At 43.6% G+C, this 17,832-nt stretch overlaps 1 protein-coding gene across 2 annotated transcripts in view; it reads right to left on the reverse strand.

The window, feature by feature from the left end:
* The window catches only part of kirrel1b (kirre like nephrin family adhesion molecule 1b), a 68,358-nt gene that overhangs the window by 21,648 nt on the left and 28,878 nt on the right, over positions 1–17,832 (reverse strand). For both annotated transcript variants that reach the window (XM_062405017.1, XM_062405016.1), the window contains exons 2-4: positions 5,623–5,772; positions 1,204–1,353; positions 328–485 (exon numbers count right to left, since the gene is read on the reverse strand). In XM_062405017.1, the coding sequence (XP_062261001.1) occupies positions 328–485; positions 1,204–1,353; positions 5,623–5,772 (458 nt within the window). The remainder of the gene's footprint in view (positions 1–327; positions 486–1,203; positions 1,354–5,622; positions 5,773–17,832) is intronic.

A 17,832-nucleotide genomic window follows, 5' to 3' on the forward strand; every position in this document is an offset into this window, starting at 1 on the left:
TGTGGGGGGGGGGGGGGGGGGGGGTTGTGTGTGTGTGTTTCCCTAATGCAGGTCTCCAGGGCTGCTGGCTGTCCTGTGGTGAACATACAGTACTTTCCCCCTTCGCGGTGCCAACGGCAAAAATTTGAACTAATGAATAAACAGACCTATATTACCGAGGAGCAGATTAGAACCTATACCACCATAAACCAAATGAGATTGAGCAGATCTTATTTGAGTCTAATAATCTTTAGGCCTTTTATATTTGTTTATGTTGCATGAATATTTTCCGCCCTTGTGTTTGTGTGTGTGTGTGTGTGTTTGCTATCATCTGCATGTGTGACTCACCGTGGACTGGTGGGCTCCCTCCACAGCGACTCCATCCTTGGTCCACTGGATGTGTGCTGCAGGCTTGGCCCCGCGGGTCACGCAGGTCAGGTTGAACGGAGTCCCGGCCATCAGCAGGAGCTCCGGGGATCCGTCCACCACCGGGTCCTCGGGGGGGACTGCAGGACAAATACAGGCCTTATGCAAGTGTGCACACATGCATACAAATAAATATGTTCACAACCGGAACAAATTTGTCATTTGATCATCCTGTAATGCAAATAATGTTGATTCCTTGACCTTTAGCTTTAAAAATCTTGTTTCTCTTTCACATTTAATTCTTCACTTCCACCAGAAGTGTGGAATCAAGAGTTTTCACACTAGATGTTGAACTTTTGTTCAGTTTCCACTTTCTGGTCAAATCCTGGTTAAAGCTTTAAATCCAAGCTTGGGTTCAACCTCTGCGCTACACGTGTAAGTACTGCAAACACATACTGAAGTATTTCTTATTTCACATATATCTGCTTTCTTTCTTTTTAATCTCCACTCCGTCTTTAGAATGTTTAAACAATTTTGTTTGACATTTCACCAATTTCAAAATAGAATAATAAATGGATCTATCACAATAAGGCATATTTAGAAGCTTGATATGTTTGATAGAAATTTAAAGAAGCTGTTGACTCGAAAAAGAAAAGCTCATTTTGTGGATTCTGGATAAAAACATGATTGATGCATCAAATATTGTCAATAGTTGATCCAGGGCTAAAAGGAATAAAAAATAATAAATCCATATCAATCATGTGATTTCAAGAGGGCATATAAAGTGTTTTTAGAATGAAATGTTCCTTTGTTGAGTGAAAATCTAAAGTTCCAGTAAAAAGGTAAATGTCCACTCACTGAGCACATTGAGCTTTGCCCTCCTGGAGCGCAGCGCGGCCTCCGTGGCCTGACACTCGTACAGGGAGTCATCGGACAGCCCGGCGTTGGAGATCTCCAGGTTGTACTGGCCGATGTCGTACTGCCGCAGCACCCGGTACCGGGGCCAGGCTGCAGGAGACACACAGTGAAAACAGATGAAGTAACCTGCGCTGGTTTGTGATGGAGTTTCTGTTTCAGTTCATCACACTGGGGTTTATCTGCAGGTCAGAGATCGGGAAGTGAACCTTCGGAATGGAATGTGAAAAAAGTGGAAAACATGAGCGGCTGTGTTGAAACAATCACCGGCATGAAGCAGGAGGTACATTACTGTTACAGTCATGAGTCAGTGTAATAGCAAACCCTTCACAAAGGACCTGAGTCAGAGGATAATATCTTTATTTCAGGACGAGTGAGCGACAAGTTCCAGGCAGAAAAACTTGGAATAAAACTTTTCTTTTTGAATCAACTATTTTCCAGGGTGAAAATGGAAATGCACAGGGGAGGGAACACGTCTTTAACAGAAGCTATTTTTCACCTATCGTGATATTTCTTTCGTTAAAGTGAATGTAGGAACATTATCTTCCCAAAAAATATTCAACGCCTGCCGTGCGGCTTAGAAAAGCAAAGAAGAAGGAATATGAAACGAGTTTTACATATAAATGAACAACCCACTGAACAGGGACTAGTTTCTGATAAACAGTGGTGAAACAGCTCCGGTGGTTCTTCTGTGTTTATCTTCTATTCGCCCTTTATTTTATTGAGGCTGCAGCCGAAAGCTTAAAGATGCATATCTCAAAACCTCAGGAAATGAAACACTATCTCAATGGATGGACACCACACAAGGAAAGTGGGAGGTCTGTCTGTTTACTTGTAAAACCCTGGACGGTATTAGACAGACTCCATTCAGAGATATGGATCATGCAAATGGTGCATGATCATATAAGTTTTAATAAGCTCACACACATTTAGCAGTTACTATATTGATTCAGGGGTTTTGAGGAGCTTTTTAGAATAAGGAGATCATGGGCTGCTCCTTTTATATAAACAACACAGTAGAATGGTGCGAATGCAGGAGAACACGCACACAGACGCACACACGCACACACAAACCAGCAGAACAGAACAGTCTCACAAAAACAGCCGAAAGGGTTTGTGCACAAACACTGATCAAGCATCGCCACAACGACTCCAGAATCAAACACAAAGTCGGTCCAATTACAACACAACCACCATTTCTCTCTCCGTCTGAACCCTCTGCCTCTCAGACAAAGACATAATTGAGCGTGACGTCCCACTAGGGGGCGCTCATTGATCCTTCGTGCCCAGTCCTGATGTGACATCATGGATTCAGATGGCAAGAGGCAGGCAACTGGGGTTCGGAGAGGAGCAAGGAGGAGGGGGGGTGACGTGGATGGAGGGTCGGGAAGGGGGTGGGGGGGTGGGGCGACAAATGTATTAGTGGATATTACATCATGCACTTCGCAGCATAGCAACCACAGAGGTGAATACACCCCAGGGAGAAGGAGAGGAAGGAGGAGGAGGAGGAGGAGGAGGAGGAGGAGGAGGAGGAGGAGGAGGAGGAGGAGGAGGAACAAAAACATCGCCACCACTGATGCCTGCCGGTAGGGAATAACAAAGACACACATGTACAGTGTGTTGCTGGTTCAATTATCACATATTAAAAAGGAATTTTCTCTACATGCATTTCATATTTTTGCACAATGTGTCGAGAAGCTGTTTTTGATTAATTTCATTTTTTTGCCAGTGAATAAACGCAGATCTCCTGCATGTGAGTGGGAGTTCAAACTGCAGGTATGAATTTACTGCACGCCCACTCTGTCATTAAGCTGTGTGCAATCAGACTGGGTGCATAACAACAACCTCTTACACGTCACGTTTCATGTAACACAACGCTGGATAAAATCATTAATGATATGTGTTGGTGCTGTATTGACCACGTGTTATCCTCTCCTTTGTGCATCTGTTATCGTTCTGCTACCGATCGGTGTCGGCTGGAACCTGTTGCGGTGGAACATTTGATTGTCGGTGATCTCCGTCATTAAAATGTCTCGCTCTGCACAAAAAGAAAAACGCCACAAAAGATGCATCGACTATGTGACACGACTTTTACAAATAAAAAACAGAAGCTAATTTGATATTTGGCCCTGGAGGTTGCAGGCGGGTCGTATTTCAGCTGCCGAGGAGCTCACTGTACTCAGCTGTAAGTGGCTCTCGCAGAAATGTATTAAAGCCATATCGCAGAGGCGCGTGTGAAGTGGAACCGATCAGCACATTGGTCAAGTCAATGTCAGCGGTAGGAGCCGCTGCCAGAGTGAAAGAGAAGATGAAGATGTGGCCAATCAACTCCGACCGGCCACGGCCATGTGGGCTGGTCGCTCGGAGGCTTTGGAAAGGATTTTAGAAAACCCTTCACAATAAAAAAAAACAAAAACAAGAGGAGCAAAAGATTGAGGGATGTGAGGAGATGATGGAGGGAACAGCAGCACAGACAATCCGAGGATAAAGAACAGACAGGAGGTGATGACAGACGGCTGAAAAGCACGAAAGGGACAAAGGGAACAACAAGCTTCTCGAACGCTGGTGTGTTTGTGAAAAGGCTCGGAAGACAAAAAGAGAATTAAAGACAGGAAGCAGAGGAGGAGAGAAGAAAAGCACGAGAGGGTTTGAGAGAAACACAACAAGCCACAAGCTTTGATGATGAAGCTGTTTGAAACACACACACATGAGCAAGGAAGAGGCCATCTTGTGACATTTTGTCAGTTGACGTCCGACATGTCAGATTACAACTCGAGTGACAGCATGTACAGTGTGTGTGTGGATGTGTGTGTGGGTGGATGTGTGTGTGTGTGCTCTACAGTGTGTGTGTGTAGTCTCATGTGGATGAGTTCACAGTGTGAGGGTAGATGGGACTTATAGGCTGAAGGGGAACAACGTTAATATGAGGTAATGTACTTATTGTTATGTCTTGTAATATTCAGGAAGGTTCTGTTTTATACGTTCGTCAGTCTCATTGATAATTTGCAGGATTACTCAAAACCAGCGCTGTGGTTTATGGTGGGACCTGGTGGAAGGATGAGGTTTGGACCAGGAAAGAAGATCTGGATCAGGAGGTGGATCATTTTTATGACGTTTTTATTGATCTCTGAGGGAATAATTCCTCGATCTTGATGGAAAAACAGAGCTAGGCACGAGTCGGGGTCGGATATTTACGAGTGTGTGAAATTTGCTGCAGATCCACATAAAAATGAATGGATTTATTGAACTGAGATAAATGTGTCGTTCTAGTTTTTAATAAAGTTTACGTCTAAACAGCAAAATATCAAACCTCAATTACATCTGTTGTCATAAGGGTTTGATAAAGACATCTCAGGACATTTTAATAATCGATCATCAATGTATCCATGATGATTTTTTAAATAGAGTTTAATTCAGGTAATAAAAGCTTTGCTCATAAGTGGATCAAGAGTTTGGATGTAGCGTAAGAACAAATTTTCTTACATCAGTGATCCTGCTTTGATTCAAATAACATAAAAATAATAATAAGTCTGATTTGTTTATACATATTTGCGGGTGAAATAATTCGATGGAACTCTTTTCATCAACAAGAGGCTCTTAACGGATTCTTTAATTTCATTATCCTCCCGTGAAGTCGCTGGTTTGAGGGACAGAGAGAAGTCTTCATCCTCCATCCAATGAAAGTCTGGGGATCATCAGTGTTTCTTGCCAAAATTCCTCCCGGGTGCAGAGGGAGAGCGATCGGCAGCTGCAGTCATAAAAACGTCATCTCTCACTAATTGTGGTTTGAAAGTATTCGGGGAAAATGGAGCTGAGGTCAGTGAAGGACATTTTTTATGTCTCTGCCTCCTTTTCTTTTTAATTGTTTCATTTCTGACCATTTCCCAAGTGTCGTAAAAAAAGAGAAACTGTCTCCGGTGGTTGTGTCTCCGACCCGTTGAGTCATCTCACTTTTTGTTTACATCTCTGAAACGAAGCGTGTTGTACTGTTGCACTCAGTGTGAGTCACTCCGGACGTGCGTGTCGGCTTAAAATGTAAATGTGAATGTGTGTCTGCTTTTGTCAGCACTGTGAGGGATTTTCTCTAATTCAGCATGATATACAGGACTCATCTCTGCCCAGATTGTCACTCACACGCCTCTTGGCTCTTAACTCCCCCTCTCTGTACAGTCCTCATTCCCTTAATGTGGAAAAAAAAACGTGCACATTTCAGCCATAATAGCTTTTGTCAGGGTTCTTATAGTCAAACTGGGAACTGAAACCGTAGCCGAGTTATTCCCCCGTCTTCACTTTGATCCCTGCAGCTTGGTGGAGCCGCTGGGATCTTTCTCTTTTCTGTCCCTGCCCCCCCCCCCCTCTCACCTCTCAGACCCTCGCCGATGCCCAGCGCCAGGCCGTCCTTGGTCCACTGGACGATGCCGCTGTAGTTGAAGACCAGGCAGGACAGCACCACCCGTTCTCCCAGCACCACCGACTGGTCCGCAGGCTCCTGGGAGAAGCGGACGCACCACACTGCAGCAGAGAGACAGAGAGGCAAATCAATTTCAAGTTCCCCTCACCGTGACCTGGCCATGAGCTGCCATCTTTTATTGGACTGTATTGAGCTACACGGTCCCTGTCCGGCCTTATCGACTCCTGCTTGTCCACATGGAGGCTGCTGAGCTGATTTGTTAAGTGTGTTTATGGTGTTTTTATTGTCCTTTTTTATTATGTGCTTTTATTAAGAGTTTGATTTGATACAAACCTTGTCTGTGGGTGAAATGTCTGATCTGGGACGGTGAGGTTTCATAATGTACGCCTGCGTTTATGCACGTATACACACACTGAATGGTAGAATTAACACTTTTTTCATTATAGAAATAAAATAAATATATATGTAAATTCTTCTCCTGAGTGGTTCCAGAATGCTGCTGCTAAATTCTGCATTTGTCACTTCCTCTGCTTCTGTTTCATCTTTCTTCTCTCGCCCACTTTCTAAGGTTTTCCCTGGACTTCACTGAGGCTTATGTGTGTCTCTGCGTGGGTATTGTGTGTGTGCCTGTGATTGTGAGAGTGTGTGTTTGTGTGCGAGTGCATGGATGTGTAACCGCGTGCCCGCCTAGAAAGAACATCATTGCCAAGCTGTGATCCAGCCTGCTCTTTTTCATCACACAGTACAAAGGATTTTGCTTACACACACATATTTCCTCCAGCAAAATAAGCCTTTTGGCTATAGCAGTGCCACTAAAATACCCGAGTGTACAAACTCCAAATGTAGCGGCCGCATACATTAACGCTCTCGCATAAAGAGAACGTGTCAGGTGACGAGAGCAGGCGCCAGCCCGGCTCTGTTTTCAGCCGTTTGCATCATCAGGTAAAATTCTTTCATATTCTGGAGAAACTCTTGCAGGAAGACGCGTTAATTAAGGGAGAGAAGGAGACTGTGCCGACACACACACACACACACACACACACACACACACACTCACACTCACACACATACACACACACACACAGAGTCTTACACAAACAGGAGCTCAGGCGCGCATGTAGCATTCGATTCACACCCAATTTCTGCACTCATGCACACACACACACACACACCTCACTGACTCAGTCTCACACATGCAGCTGCACTCTGAGTTGCACTCACAGCCTCACACACACACACTTACATGCACACACACACACACACACTTCCACAGAGTTGGTGTTTGTCTTCCCGTGGGCGCTTCTGTTCTTGGATCATGGGTAAAACAATCCTATTAGCTAATTAAGGCAGAACTGGTTAATGAAGCCGTCCGCGGCTCCGAGGGACGCGTCTCGATGGGATTCAGCCACAAAGGAGCCGACAACGGGAGAGTCAGGGATTCCTCAGGAGGATTACATGACCTGTCGTCTTGTTTGTGAGGGAGGCTCCTTCACTGAAGGCTGAATCTTCTCATCTTTAAAGAGCCCGGTGATGTTTCATCAACTCTCTGAACACGGAATGGAGACGATTCAGCAGCGACTGTGAACCGATCGCTTCCTTCTGAAGTTAAAGGGAAAGTTGTCTCTAAAACATTTGAAATTACGATTGTGAAGCTGTCATTTTGTTGTGTTTTTGATTTCCCCAGATTACTCTGGTCCAATGATAAGATAATGATATAATACATAAAGATTTGCTCTGATGTGGGAACAGTGAAATGTCCTTAAAGGTACATTTATGTTGAGCAAGGACAGAAGTCATTTCTCAAGCATCTACTGCAGGTCCACCATTTAGATCTTTGACCTTTTGAAATTGTATTTATACAATCAGATGGAGAAACAACTATAAAGTCAAATAGACTCAAATAAAATGCAATAGTAAGTACAACCAACAGTTCAACACAAGTTCAGCTCCTTCTCAGGTTGTTGAACAAAGTTATTTTTAACACAACTTGCGAAGTAGTTACATCAAAAACGTAATCATTACAAAATCATGTATTTAAACATTCAGCATGTTAATCGGGAAGTAATTCAATTCATCTTTATTCCTTTACACAATTAACACCACCCTGAAAATATAAATGTTTGATCTTTCCAGAACCCGGATATTAGCGATAATAATGAAACTGGAGTCAAGTTGCATCTCTTTGACTTCAAGTTGAGGATGAGACAAAACTGTGGTGAGGGAAGCGGCTGCTGCTTCCTACAGAGACGAAGAAGAAGAGGAAAAGGAAAAGGAAAAGGAAGAGGAAGAAGATGAGGAAGACGGAGCTGCTGGGATGTGATATCCTGCTGACATGAGTGATTTACATGTGGGTCATGTTATGCATGATTTATGCAAAATTAACAGCTATTAAGAGTATGGGCCCGGTTCCTCGTGTCTAACTCTGCACAGAACAACGCAAGCTCTCCTGGGACAGACTGTGATGTGTGAGAGAGAGAGAGAGAGAGAGAGAGAGAGAGAGAGAGAGAGAGAGAGATTGTGACAGAACGACATTACTGCTTGTGTGTTGCAATATTTGAGAGTAAAGTATATCTGCGTCTGCAAAAATGTGGGTCCATATTAGTGTGTGTGTGTGTGTGTGTGAGTGTGTGTGTGTGTGCGGCCTGTCAGCCTGCAGCAGGGACTCAGATTGCGGAGGAGAGAGCTGCACTGACAGAGAACAGAGATGTAATTAACCCTACGGGATACCCCCCCCCCCTTCTCCTCCTCCCCCAACACTCTCACACACACACACAGACACACACACACTCAGTATTATCTCCATGAGTTCTGAGGACGTTGCATTGACTTACATTTATTTCCTGGAGACTTTATAACCTAAACGTTAATTACAAATTTTGTGTAAACAGATTTAGACCCAGACACACACAGACAAACACACACACACACACACACACACACACATACACACACACACACACACACACACACACACACACACACATACATACACACACACACACACACACACACACACACACACACACACACTCACACTTTGAACTCACTTAATTTTAAAAGTCAAAATGTGCTCTTCCACTCTTCTCTTCACTTTCCATGCTTCTGTCTCTCCATCATCTCACATCTCGTCTAAATTTCTCTTTCTCTTCATCCACCTTTAACGTTTTCTTTCTCTCTCCTTCCCACCTTGTTTCGTCCTCCTCCTTTTCCTGTTCTCATTTAGAAAGCCTTCACTCATCTTTTCTCCAGCCTGTATCGTTCCTTCTTCTCATTTCTCCCTCCTGTGTTCTCTCGTTCTTCCTCTTCTTCACCCTCCTTCTCTCCATCTTCTCTTTTTCATCACCCCACTTGTTTTCCTGCATCTCAGAACATTTCCCTTCTTTGTGTTTTTCCACCTTTCTCACTTCCTCTTTTCCTTCCTCCTGTATCGTTCCTCTCCTCTGCCTGTTTCCTCAGTTGGTCTCAGCCTCCCTCCTCCTCCTCCTCCTCCTCCTCCTCTCTTTTCATCTGTTCCGTCTTTACCTCTCTGCATCATTACCCTGAGGGATGATGTTAGGTATATCTCCTCTTCCTCTCTCTCCGTCTCATTGCATAATGCACCCAGTGGTACAATAGACACAGCTTCACAATTACAGCGTCGATGTCCAAACATATTATCCTTAATAACTTTTCTCCTATTTTTCCATCAGACAGTTTTATTAAACCTCCACACACATAATATCCAACTCACTCAGTTCATACTCTTAACTTTTAAATAAAAGCACACACGTCGCACTGCATAGTAAATATATTTCTACATATTGCATGATACACAAACCGAACTGCTCAGATTCAATGGAAAACGTAGACTTTCCTGGAATAGAGGGATGGAAATCCTCGAAGAAAAACATGAACATAATTCTGATTGAGAACAAACACATGGATCTGAATTGACCAGACTTTTAAAAAGGCCTAATCTAGGACGAGCTGCCTCATGCATTTATGCAGGAAGTTTTTCGGGGGTTGAGTTTGTCCTCGAAACGCTGCATAAATTGCAAACTGCAGTGCGGCCGTTTAATGTCCGGAGCACACACGAGACAAACAAAACAAGCAGCGCTACAAACTAATTGACAAAATACAGTATTTGTCATTGCCGTCGCTTACAGCACACACAAGTGTTTACTGATCTCAGCCCTGCCGGATGAATCACAGCCACAATATGAGTTACTGGAACGTTTTCTGATCCAACACCTCCACTGTTCAGTTTGGTTATCGATGGTTAATGAGGTCAAGCTACTGTCACGTCTTTTCTACACAATATACTGAAGTTTAAGGTTTATTTACAAATTATGTATTGCCAGTTGCATGGGACGTTTCATTGAGCCACATCAAAGAGCTGAACTCAAAACCTGCCGCTGCACAAAGAGCTGTTCACCTCGGATTCAAAGTTCAGGGAAGCTCGAGTCAGAACCTGAACTGGTCTGTTTATAATAATTAACATATCATGAGTTTAAATTGCACCAAATGTGACACTGCACTTCCTTTGTCCCTTAACAATACGCATGATACTGGTTTTCATTGGGGAGACGATATATTGTCAAGAAACAGCTTTTTATCTTGAGTTTTGATACCTGTCAATTATCTGTACTGTATCTTTCACATGTTCCCACAATGACCAGTTTCCCTTTAATATTTGTCGCAATGGATCAGAAATAAAGAACATCAACCAACCTGAACTGACAGTAACTGGTCCTGCAGGATTTTCACAATATCTGTTCCAGTGTCGAAGGCTCAACTTCATATCACCGCTCCATCAAACCAAATCTTACCTCTCATGCATTTCTATAGTTATAGTTTTTTATGAAATTAACAAGTACAAACTTCAACAGCCTTCGTGGCTTCAAAGTGGGAAGTTATTCAGACTGATAAGAGAAGTGGTCACAGTCTGGACTACAGAATGCTTCCAGTGTTGGAGCTGAAGACCTCCTGCATGGCTGCCGGAGGCCGAATACAATATCCTGCAATAAAGCCGTTCCTATGCAGAAATGAGAAGACGGTTTGTGAGGTCTGTGACCCTGAAGCCGTCCCCCTCCTCACCCCCAACCCGAAAAACTGCTGTGTATTCATGTCCCAGCTCTGCCTCGGGCTACGACTCGCTCCCATTCCAACCACCACACACCACTCTCATGCAGGAGAGCGCACGCTGCCGCTGCGTGTTGTGTGTGCGTGTGCATGTGTGAACATTGTCCGTGTTTACACGCATGCCTGCATGCATATCTGTCATCAATGTGTTGCATATGCCGTGTGCATATATTTGCCATTTCTGAAAAGGCAGCAAAGGGCAAAGTGTGAGCGGCAGATTTACACAAGTGTGTGTGTGTGTGTGAGAGAGAGAGAGAGCGAGAGAGAGAGAGAGAGAGAGAGTGTGAGGGGGGAGGAAAGAGAGAGTCACAGAAAAAAAGAAAGAGGTGAAAGAGAAGACGGCGTGAATATGGTTCTGAAACTTGCTTACAGAGGAACTCATTGACTTCTTGAACTGTATATCAATCACCAGTGAACATGAGATATATCATGTTTGTTAATATTAGATGATATTACTGAAACACGGATGCATCTTTGGATTGAAACAAGAAATTGTCAGGTAGAACTTTTGTGAAAACACTTCTTCTTATCATGTGTTGACCCTTTATCTCCACCAAGGCCCAATAAAGGTCCCCTTCAATTAAAACAACTTATAGCTCATATTCAGTATGATAGAAAAAGTTCCTGCTTTTCTTTCAGTGTGAAACGGTAATTGTTGGAAGTTCTAGACTATGAGGATCAGCTGTTTATGCCCCCGCTTGTCTTCACGTGCTGGATAACGTTTCTCATGGGACATTCATTACAAACTGTTAGTCTCTTACTCACCAGCTTGAACTTGACTCAAAAGCAAATTGGTCGTTTCAGTCACTGGTTTGTTACTAAAACCAGTTCTGGGCACAATTCCTCCCTTTTTATCTTCATCTGTATTAAAATATGTTTAAACTGAAGGTGGAAGCTCATCAAACCTCATTCTATGGACTTATGGCTTTTAGGCTTTTGGCAGCTAATTCCTGGAATAAAATACAAACTGATTCGAAGCCAAATAAAGTTTAAAGTTCAGGAGAAATCTCATGTGTCCAGGTCGTCTGTGTACGAGAGTTTAATATGATCAAGATGGAATGTAAATATGTATTTGTCAGTTTATTACTTTTATCCTTGTAACAGACATTTTTATTCTCAGTGGGTTAAATAAAAGCTAATAATAATAAACAACAAGTCACCTGGCAGTTCAATGAGACCCATGCTTGAGCTTTAAAGTTTCACACGGCTCACAAATGTGGAATGTACGAGTGACATTTGTTTGTGAGATGCGACGCTGCCAGACACCACGGGACCTGCGTCTCAGCCGTGTTGATCTGAACGATACGTCTCCATCATCACTGCTGGCAGAGCTCTAACACTGCCGCTGATAGATGATGAGAGAAACAGCAGCGAGAGCCAGAGTCAGATGTTGGATGTGCAGGGGAAACAGAATTTAATGCATCGTTGCATCTTATTGGATTTGTTTATTAATTGGCACTTGCTATCAGGATGTTGCTGCTCCATTTATCCTCCTTATATGGGAAACCACTGATGGTCCATGCAGGTCTGCAGTGGCGTCTTCAGGGTTTTCTGTCCCGTCACAATCCGTGTGTGTCCCTGCAGGCATCTCCACACAGAGTTCAGAACACAGCGACCTGTTAGTTTGTGATTAGCCACAAGGGCTGCATGGTTCCTCTGGGCTGATGTGTTTACTGCTGCCTTGTTTATTTTGATGTTTCCGAAATATCCTCCATGCAATATTTATGCCCCTGAAGCAGCACAGGGCATTAAAAGTGACAGAGATGAACATGGACGCAGACAGGGAGAGAGAGGGAGGAGGACACAGAGGGACGGACATGGAGATCATAACTGTGTCACTCTGTGTCCCGGCTCGCTCGCTGTTTTCTGTAAACAGCAGCTCTGTGATTTCCCAGAGTCCCCCTCTCCGCCAAACAGTTTTTATTTCCACGCACAAACACTTGGAGCGGAACAGAGGAGCAGCGTGACGCCCACCGCAGAGCAGCAGTTATTGGAAATCACACACACGCGCACACAAACACACACACTCATCCAGGGGCAGTTAGTAACGTGTGGATGCAGAAACACACAATCATACACAAAGACACGTCACATAAAGCTACTCAGGCAAACCAGACACACACACTCACTGCACAAACTACACACATACTCACACAAACAATTACACTTTATATCCTTTTTGCTTGGTGACGAGATGTCTTGGTAAAAACATCAAACTTGATTTATGTATTTACACGAAAGTCATTTGAGGGATTAGTTTTCCTGGTCCAGAAACACTAATCTACTGCTAATTTACAGATCACTTTTAATGAGAGTGGCCGAGGATCAGTCTCACTACCGCTCTTAGTTTTTAATCAATGTGTTAATGAAAGAGTTTTAAAGGATAATTTAAAATTTTACTTTTGTAGTTTGGGCCTCACAGGGACAAAATGCTGGAGCCACATGAGAATAATTATAACAGATTTACCTTGTTTATCAACTTGATTCTGACCCAGAAATAAAGTAATGATTTTGATAATGAAGTAATGGTCGAGACTCTTATCACAGATCAAATACATGCAGGCAAAAGCATGCACACCACTGAAACAAGGTCTTAGAGTTCACAGTGGAGACCCCGCCCCAAACCTGACACAAAGTATCTACACGCAGCAGCTGACAGAGGTGTGTCTGTGCTGCAATGATTTGTTAAAAAGCATTTAGGTTAAAAACTTCTTCCATCTAAAGGAGACTTATGATATCCAGTTTGTTATTTTATGTATTTAAAAGTTCTGCAAAGTCCTCACTCAGAATTCCTCTCTGAAATGATGTGATAACGAGGAATCTTCCATCTTTATCATTATTACCATAAGTACAGTAAAATATTTCATTCCTCACATAAACTCATCCTACTCTTTGTTATGTGTGAAGGAGGAAATGAAGCTGCAGGTCTCCCGGCTCCTTCAGGCTCAGCAGGAGAAACATCGTAAAGGTTAAAGGTCACAGAGAAAGTTCCCACAGAAACTGACGGAGAGCGAAAGTCATCTCGGTTTCTGGCTCTGAGAAAACTCAAACCATGTTTCTCCTCCATCTCTGCAGGATTCACCAACTCGGAGGTTTCTTCTAAACCTGGAGCCGAGCCCAGATAATCAGATCAGCACAAACCAACAGTTCAGCCACGTGATCTCCAACTCTGCATGTGAAGGTGAAACCAAGACTGGGTTTGTTTTTACAGTTTATCGTTATCTGACAAACCTTGTTTAGACTCATGTGACTCCAATGTTTCCATGTTCCCAGATATCAATAATCAACTTAGTGAGAACAATGAAATTATTATCATGTGTTGACAATGAGCAACACAACAGGATTCAAAATAAACCACAACTAACCGTCAAAGAGGAGCAGTAACCAAAATCTTCCACAACCACAAAGATCATGTTTTCACTCCTTCACACTAAAACTAGCTATCCTCACTTTCTTTTACAGATTTACATGAGAAACAGTTTTTCCAACATTATCATTGATTTCTCAGAGAAGAATTTATGGATCTTGATGATATTTCTTGGACTTTCGGTGCAGAATCCACATTTTATAATACAATGCATTTAAAAAGAGGAAAAGCCGAGGATCATTCTCTTTACTTTTATAATCCGATTTTACAAATTCATGTCCGATGCGTGTGATTAGTATTTAGGTTAATCGAGACCTGCATGACTCACACATGCACACACACACACACACACACACACACACACACACACACTCAAATGAAGCCACACGTAATAAAGTGAAGTTCCGTTCAGTAAGAGCGAGTTCAGTCTAATCATCTCTGTTCTGCATCCGACCTGATTACGGTGCGGTGGACTCCAACCAACTGGCTTGTGTTAGTTTCACTCTTTTCCGAAATAAAGAAAAAGAGAGACACACATGAACACAGCGTGCACATGCTCCCAGGCACGCACACACACACATACACACACACACACAGACACACACACACTGGCAGTGATCCCCTCCCCTCTCTTCCTATCTGCTTCTCCCTGCAGCTCTCTCCCAGTCTCTCTAATTGACTTCTGCTTTCTTACATTTCATTTCATCTCTTATTTCAGTTTTTATTTCCCTCTTTTTTTTAAGATCCTCTCCCTCTTCAATTATTCATCCCTCTCTTTTTCTCTGTCTGATTTCCTCCCATCTGGTCTCGGTGATGTTTAATTCACCTCTTCATTTGGAGGGAAAGGGGGTTGGGGGGTGGTGGTGGTGGTGGTGGTGGTGGGGGGGGGGGGGGGGTCGGCTGCTGTGCGCTGTTAATTGGTTTTTAAGAGTGGTAAGTACACACACACACACGTACCCACACACCCATTCACACATACGCTCTTGCGCTCAGACACACACACACAGTTAAAACACACACATCCCTCCCTCCGCTGTTAGAGCACACTGTACATGTCTGCTGGCATTAACATCACCAAATGAGCATGGAGTGAAAAACCATGTGAGAAGAGGAGGGCAATTGTGCATGTGTGTTTGTGCATGTGTGTGTATGCATGTGTGTGTGTGTGTCTGTGTGTATATGAGTGTGTTTACATATCTATCCAACTGTGGACCCCATGAATTACTGGACTAGCACATTAAAAACCCAGAACATGAGCCACTCACCATCTTCCTCGTCGGGCTGTTAGCACTGATGCCTCAAGGCAAGAAGGTTCCTGGTTTGAATCTGGCCCACAGTCCAAAGACATGCAGACCGTAGGTGTCGCCCAATTGAGTGACTGTATTACTATCATCATTCCACCGGTGCATCATTACAAGCTCTCTCACTTCTCACCAAATTGAAACCTCATGTTTCCATCATCGCCGATCCGAGCCTGAAGCGATAAAATACGGAGTCAACTGAGTCAATTGACCCGGGAGTGAATGCAGAGTGTATCCATTCCCATTCAAGACAAAAGATGGATGTTAGTGGGTGTTAGGGTTTTTTTGACCAGTGGGAAATGGGCTTTAAAGAGGGCTGGTATCAACAGCACGAGGGATTCGAACAAACACTGCACCACTGGTGTTTGGTACAAAAACAAACCTTGTTGTTTGGTCAGATAATAAAGACTAATTTTCTAGAGCCTTTGAATGTTGAACTTCACTATTACTGGAGATTCAAACCAATGACCTCATCCCCTTTTTTATCAGATAAACTCTTTCTTGTTTCTTGACGTTGGACATTGAACCTCAGAATTCCATCCACCTTCCAAGGATCAAACCCACAACCTTAAAGCTACCCATCAGTTTGGTAACTCCCTGAGCTGCCACACCAGCAAGGGTTGCTTGTTTTTTGGCCTCTGAGTGTCTCCTCTGGATGCCGCTCTTCAAAGAACTACAAGTTTTGCCAAGGATCAAACCCACAACCCTCTGAATGGTCCTGTTGCCCCTTGTGCCTTTACACTGGGCCACCGTCACCTGCCAGAGGAGGTCCCACATATTTTCTTTTGATGGCCCCCGGAGGAGAGAATAAAAAGAGAAGAGAAGGGAAAGGGAGTTCCTAACTAAATAGCTCTGGACTTTGGCAGGTCGCCCCCTGCTGGCCTGTCTGCAGCCACCCGCTGCCTCAACACCTTCAGTCGCACTTCAGAGAGGAGTTCAGGTACTTTGTGAAGTGGATCATGTGCTGAGGGTCGGGGGGGACAGAAACCTGATGAGCTCACTGGTTCTGTGATACTCTGGATCGCAAACACACAAACACAAGTGCCTTCATACTGTAGTTGAGTAGGGTCTTGGTCCAGATAACCGCTAGCTAATATTTATGGATCCTTGTATATAAGACATATAAACTCTTACAACATCGTCTATTAACCGTCATTGTTTTATGACATTTAATGTTTCTTGTTCCATCAAGATTCAGACGTAGAGTCTTGTAAGTTAAAGTTTTCCTTCTGTGCTGCAGACTGTGCAGGGACCCCCCAGGGGACGTGCAGTTTGTGGTTAGAGACAAAGTCGACTGCTTCACGAGGCCCAGTGGATTCGGCTCCACCCAAAGTGGGGACTCACAACACTGTGAGTAACTCAGCTCACATGTTATAAATTATGAGGCTGTGGGTTCAGGCTTCAGTTCACTCGGTGAATTCTGACGTCTGACTTTTCCGACTGAGTGACACTAAGAGTCGCTGCTCGACTCGTCCCGGCCAGACGGCTCAACGAGTCAGAGGACGATTGAGAAGATGAAGTATAGCTGCCAATATACGTCACTTACACTTTACACAGTGTATGAGACGTACATCATTTACCAAGTGTATACATTAGGGTTTATTTACAACATGTCATGTGACCGAGTGCAACACTACATTGGTGATATCTGTCTGCAGAGTACACAGGATGCAACACTGCAGGGTTATCTGCAGGACATTTGACTAAACAAGTTGTTTTAATGTTAGAAATAATAAAATAGATCGGTTTGCAAATCCTCTCTTTTTTTTAACGTTTTAAATAGTGTTCCACAAAGTACAGCAGTACAACAGTCCACTGTTGATGGGGCAGGAATGTGTGTGTGTGTGTGTGTGTGAGGAGTGGGGGTGGAGTTTGTCAGTGTGTGTTTTTTGGTGCGTGTGAGAGTGAACGCGTATGAGTGAGCAGGTCAATGCTGTGAACGCTGCATTCGATAAAAATTTGACTGAGTGCACGGATGGATGTGGACGTGTGTTTCCTCGTGCTTCTGTCTTTCTGAGGACCGATGTCTGTCAGGTCCTCGCTTCCTCTGCACAGAGCCGAGCTTCGGTTTCATGGTTGAACTTTGGAATCAGGTTTAAGTTACAGTAAGATTCCATATTGGTCGATGAGGGTCCTTAGAGGAATAGAAGAATATGTGTTTGTTAGAGGAGGAGGGTAAATCTACCAAAGATCTAAAGTTTGGTGCAGAACATAGTTTGGAATAAACTGAGAAGTAACGTCGGGGCCACTTATTGTCTATTTTTATCACTTGACTGCAGAAACACATATCATCACTTTCGGAAGCTGTTAATATCTAATGTGGTGGCACAAAAAAAAAGCTGAGAAATCCAGGTTTTCACTTTCCCTTTGGC

The sequence above is a fragment of the Platichthys flesus genome, chromosome 14 (assembly GCF_949316205.1).
Source record: "Platichthys flesus chromosome 14, fPlaFle2.1, whole genome shotgun sequence".
Taxonomy (NCBI): domain Eukaryota; kingdom Metazoa; phylum Chordata; class Actinopteri; order Pleuronectiformes; family Pleuronectidae; genus Platichthys; species Platichthys flesus.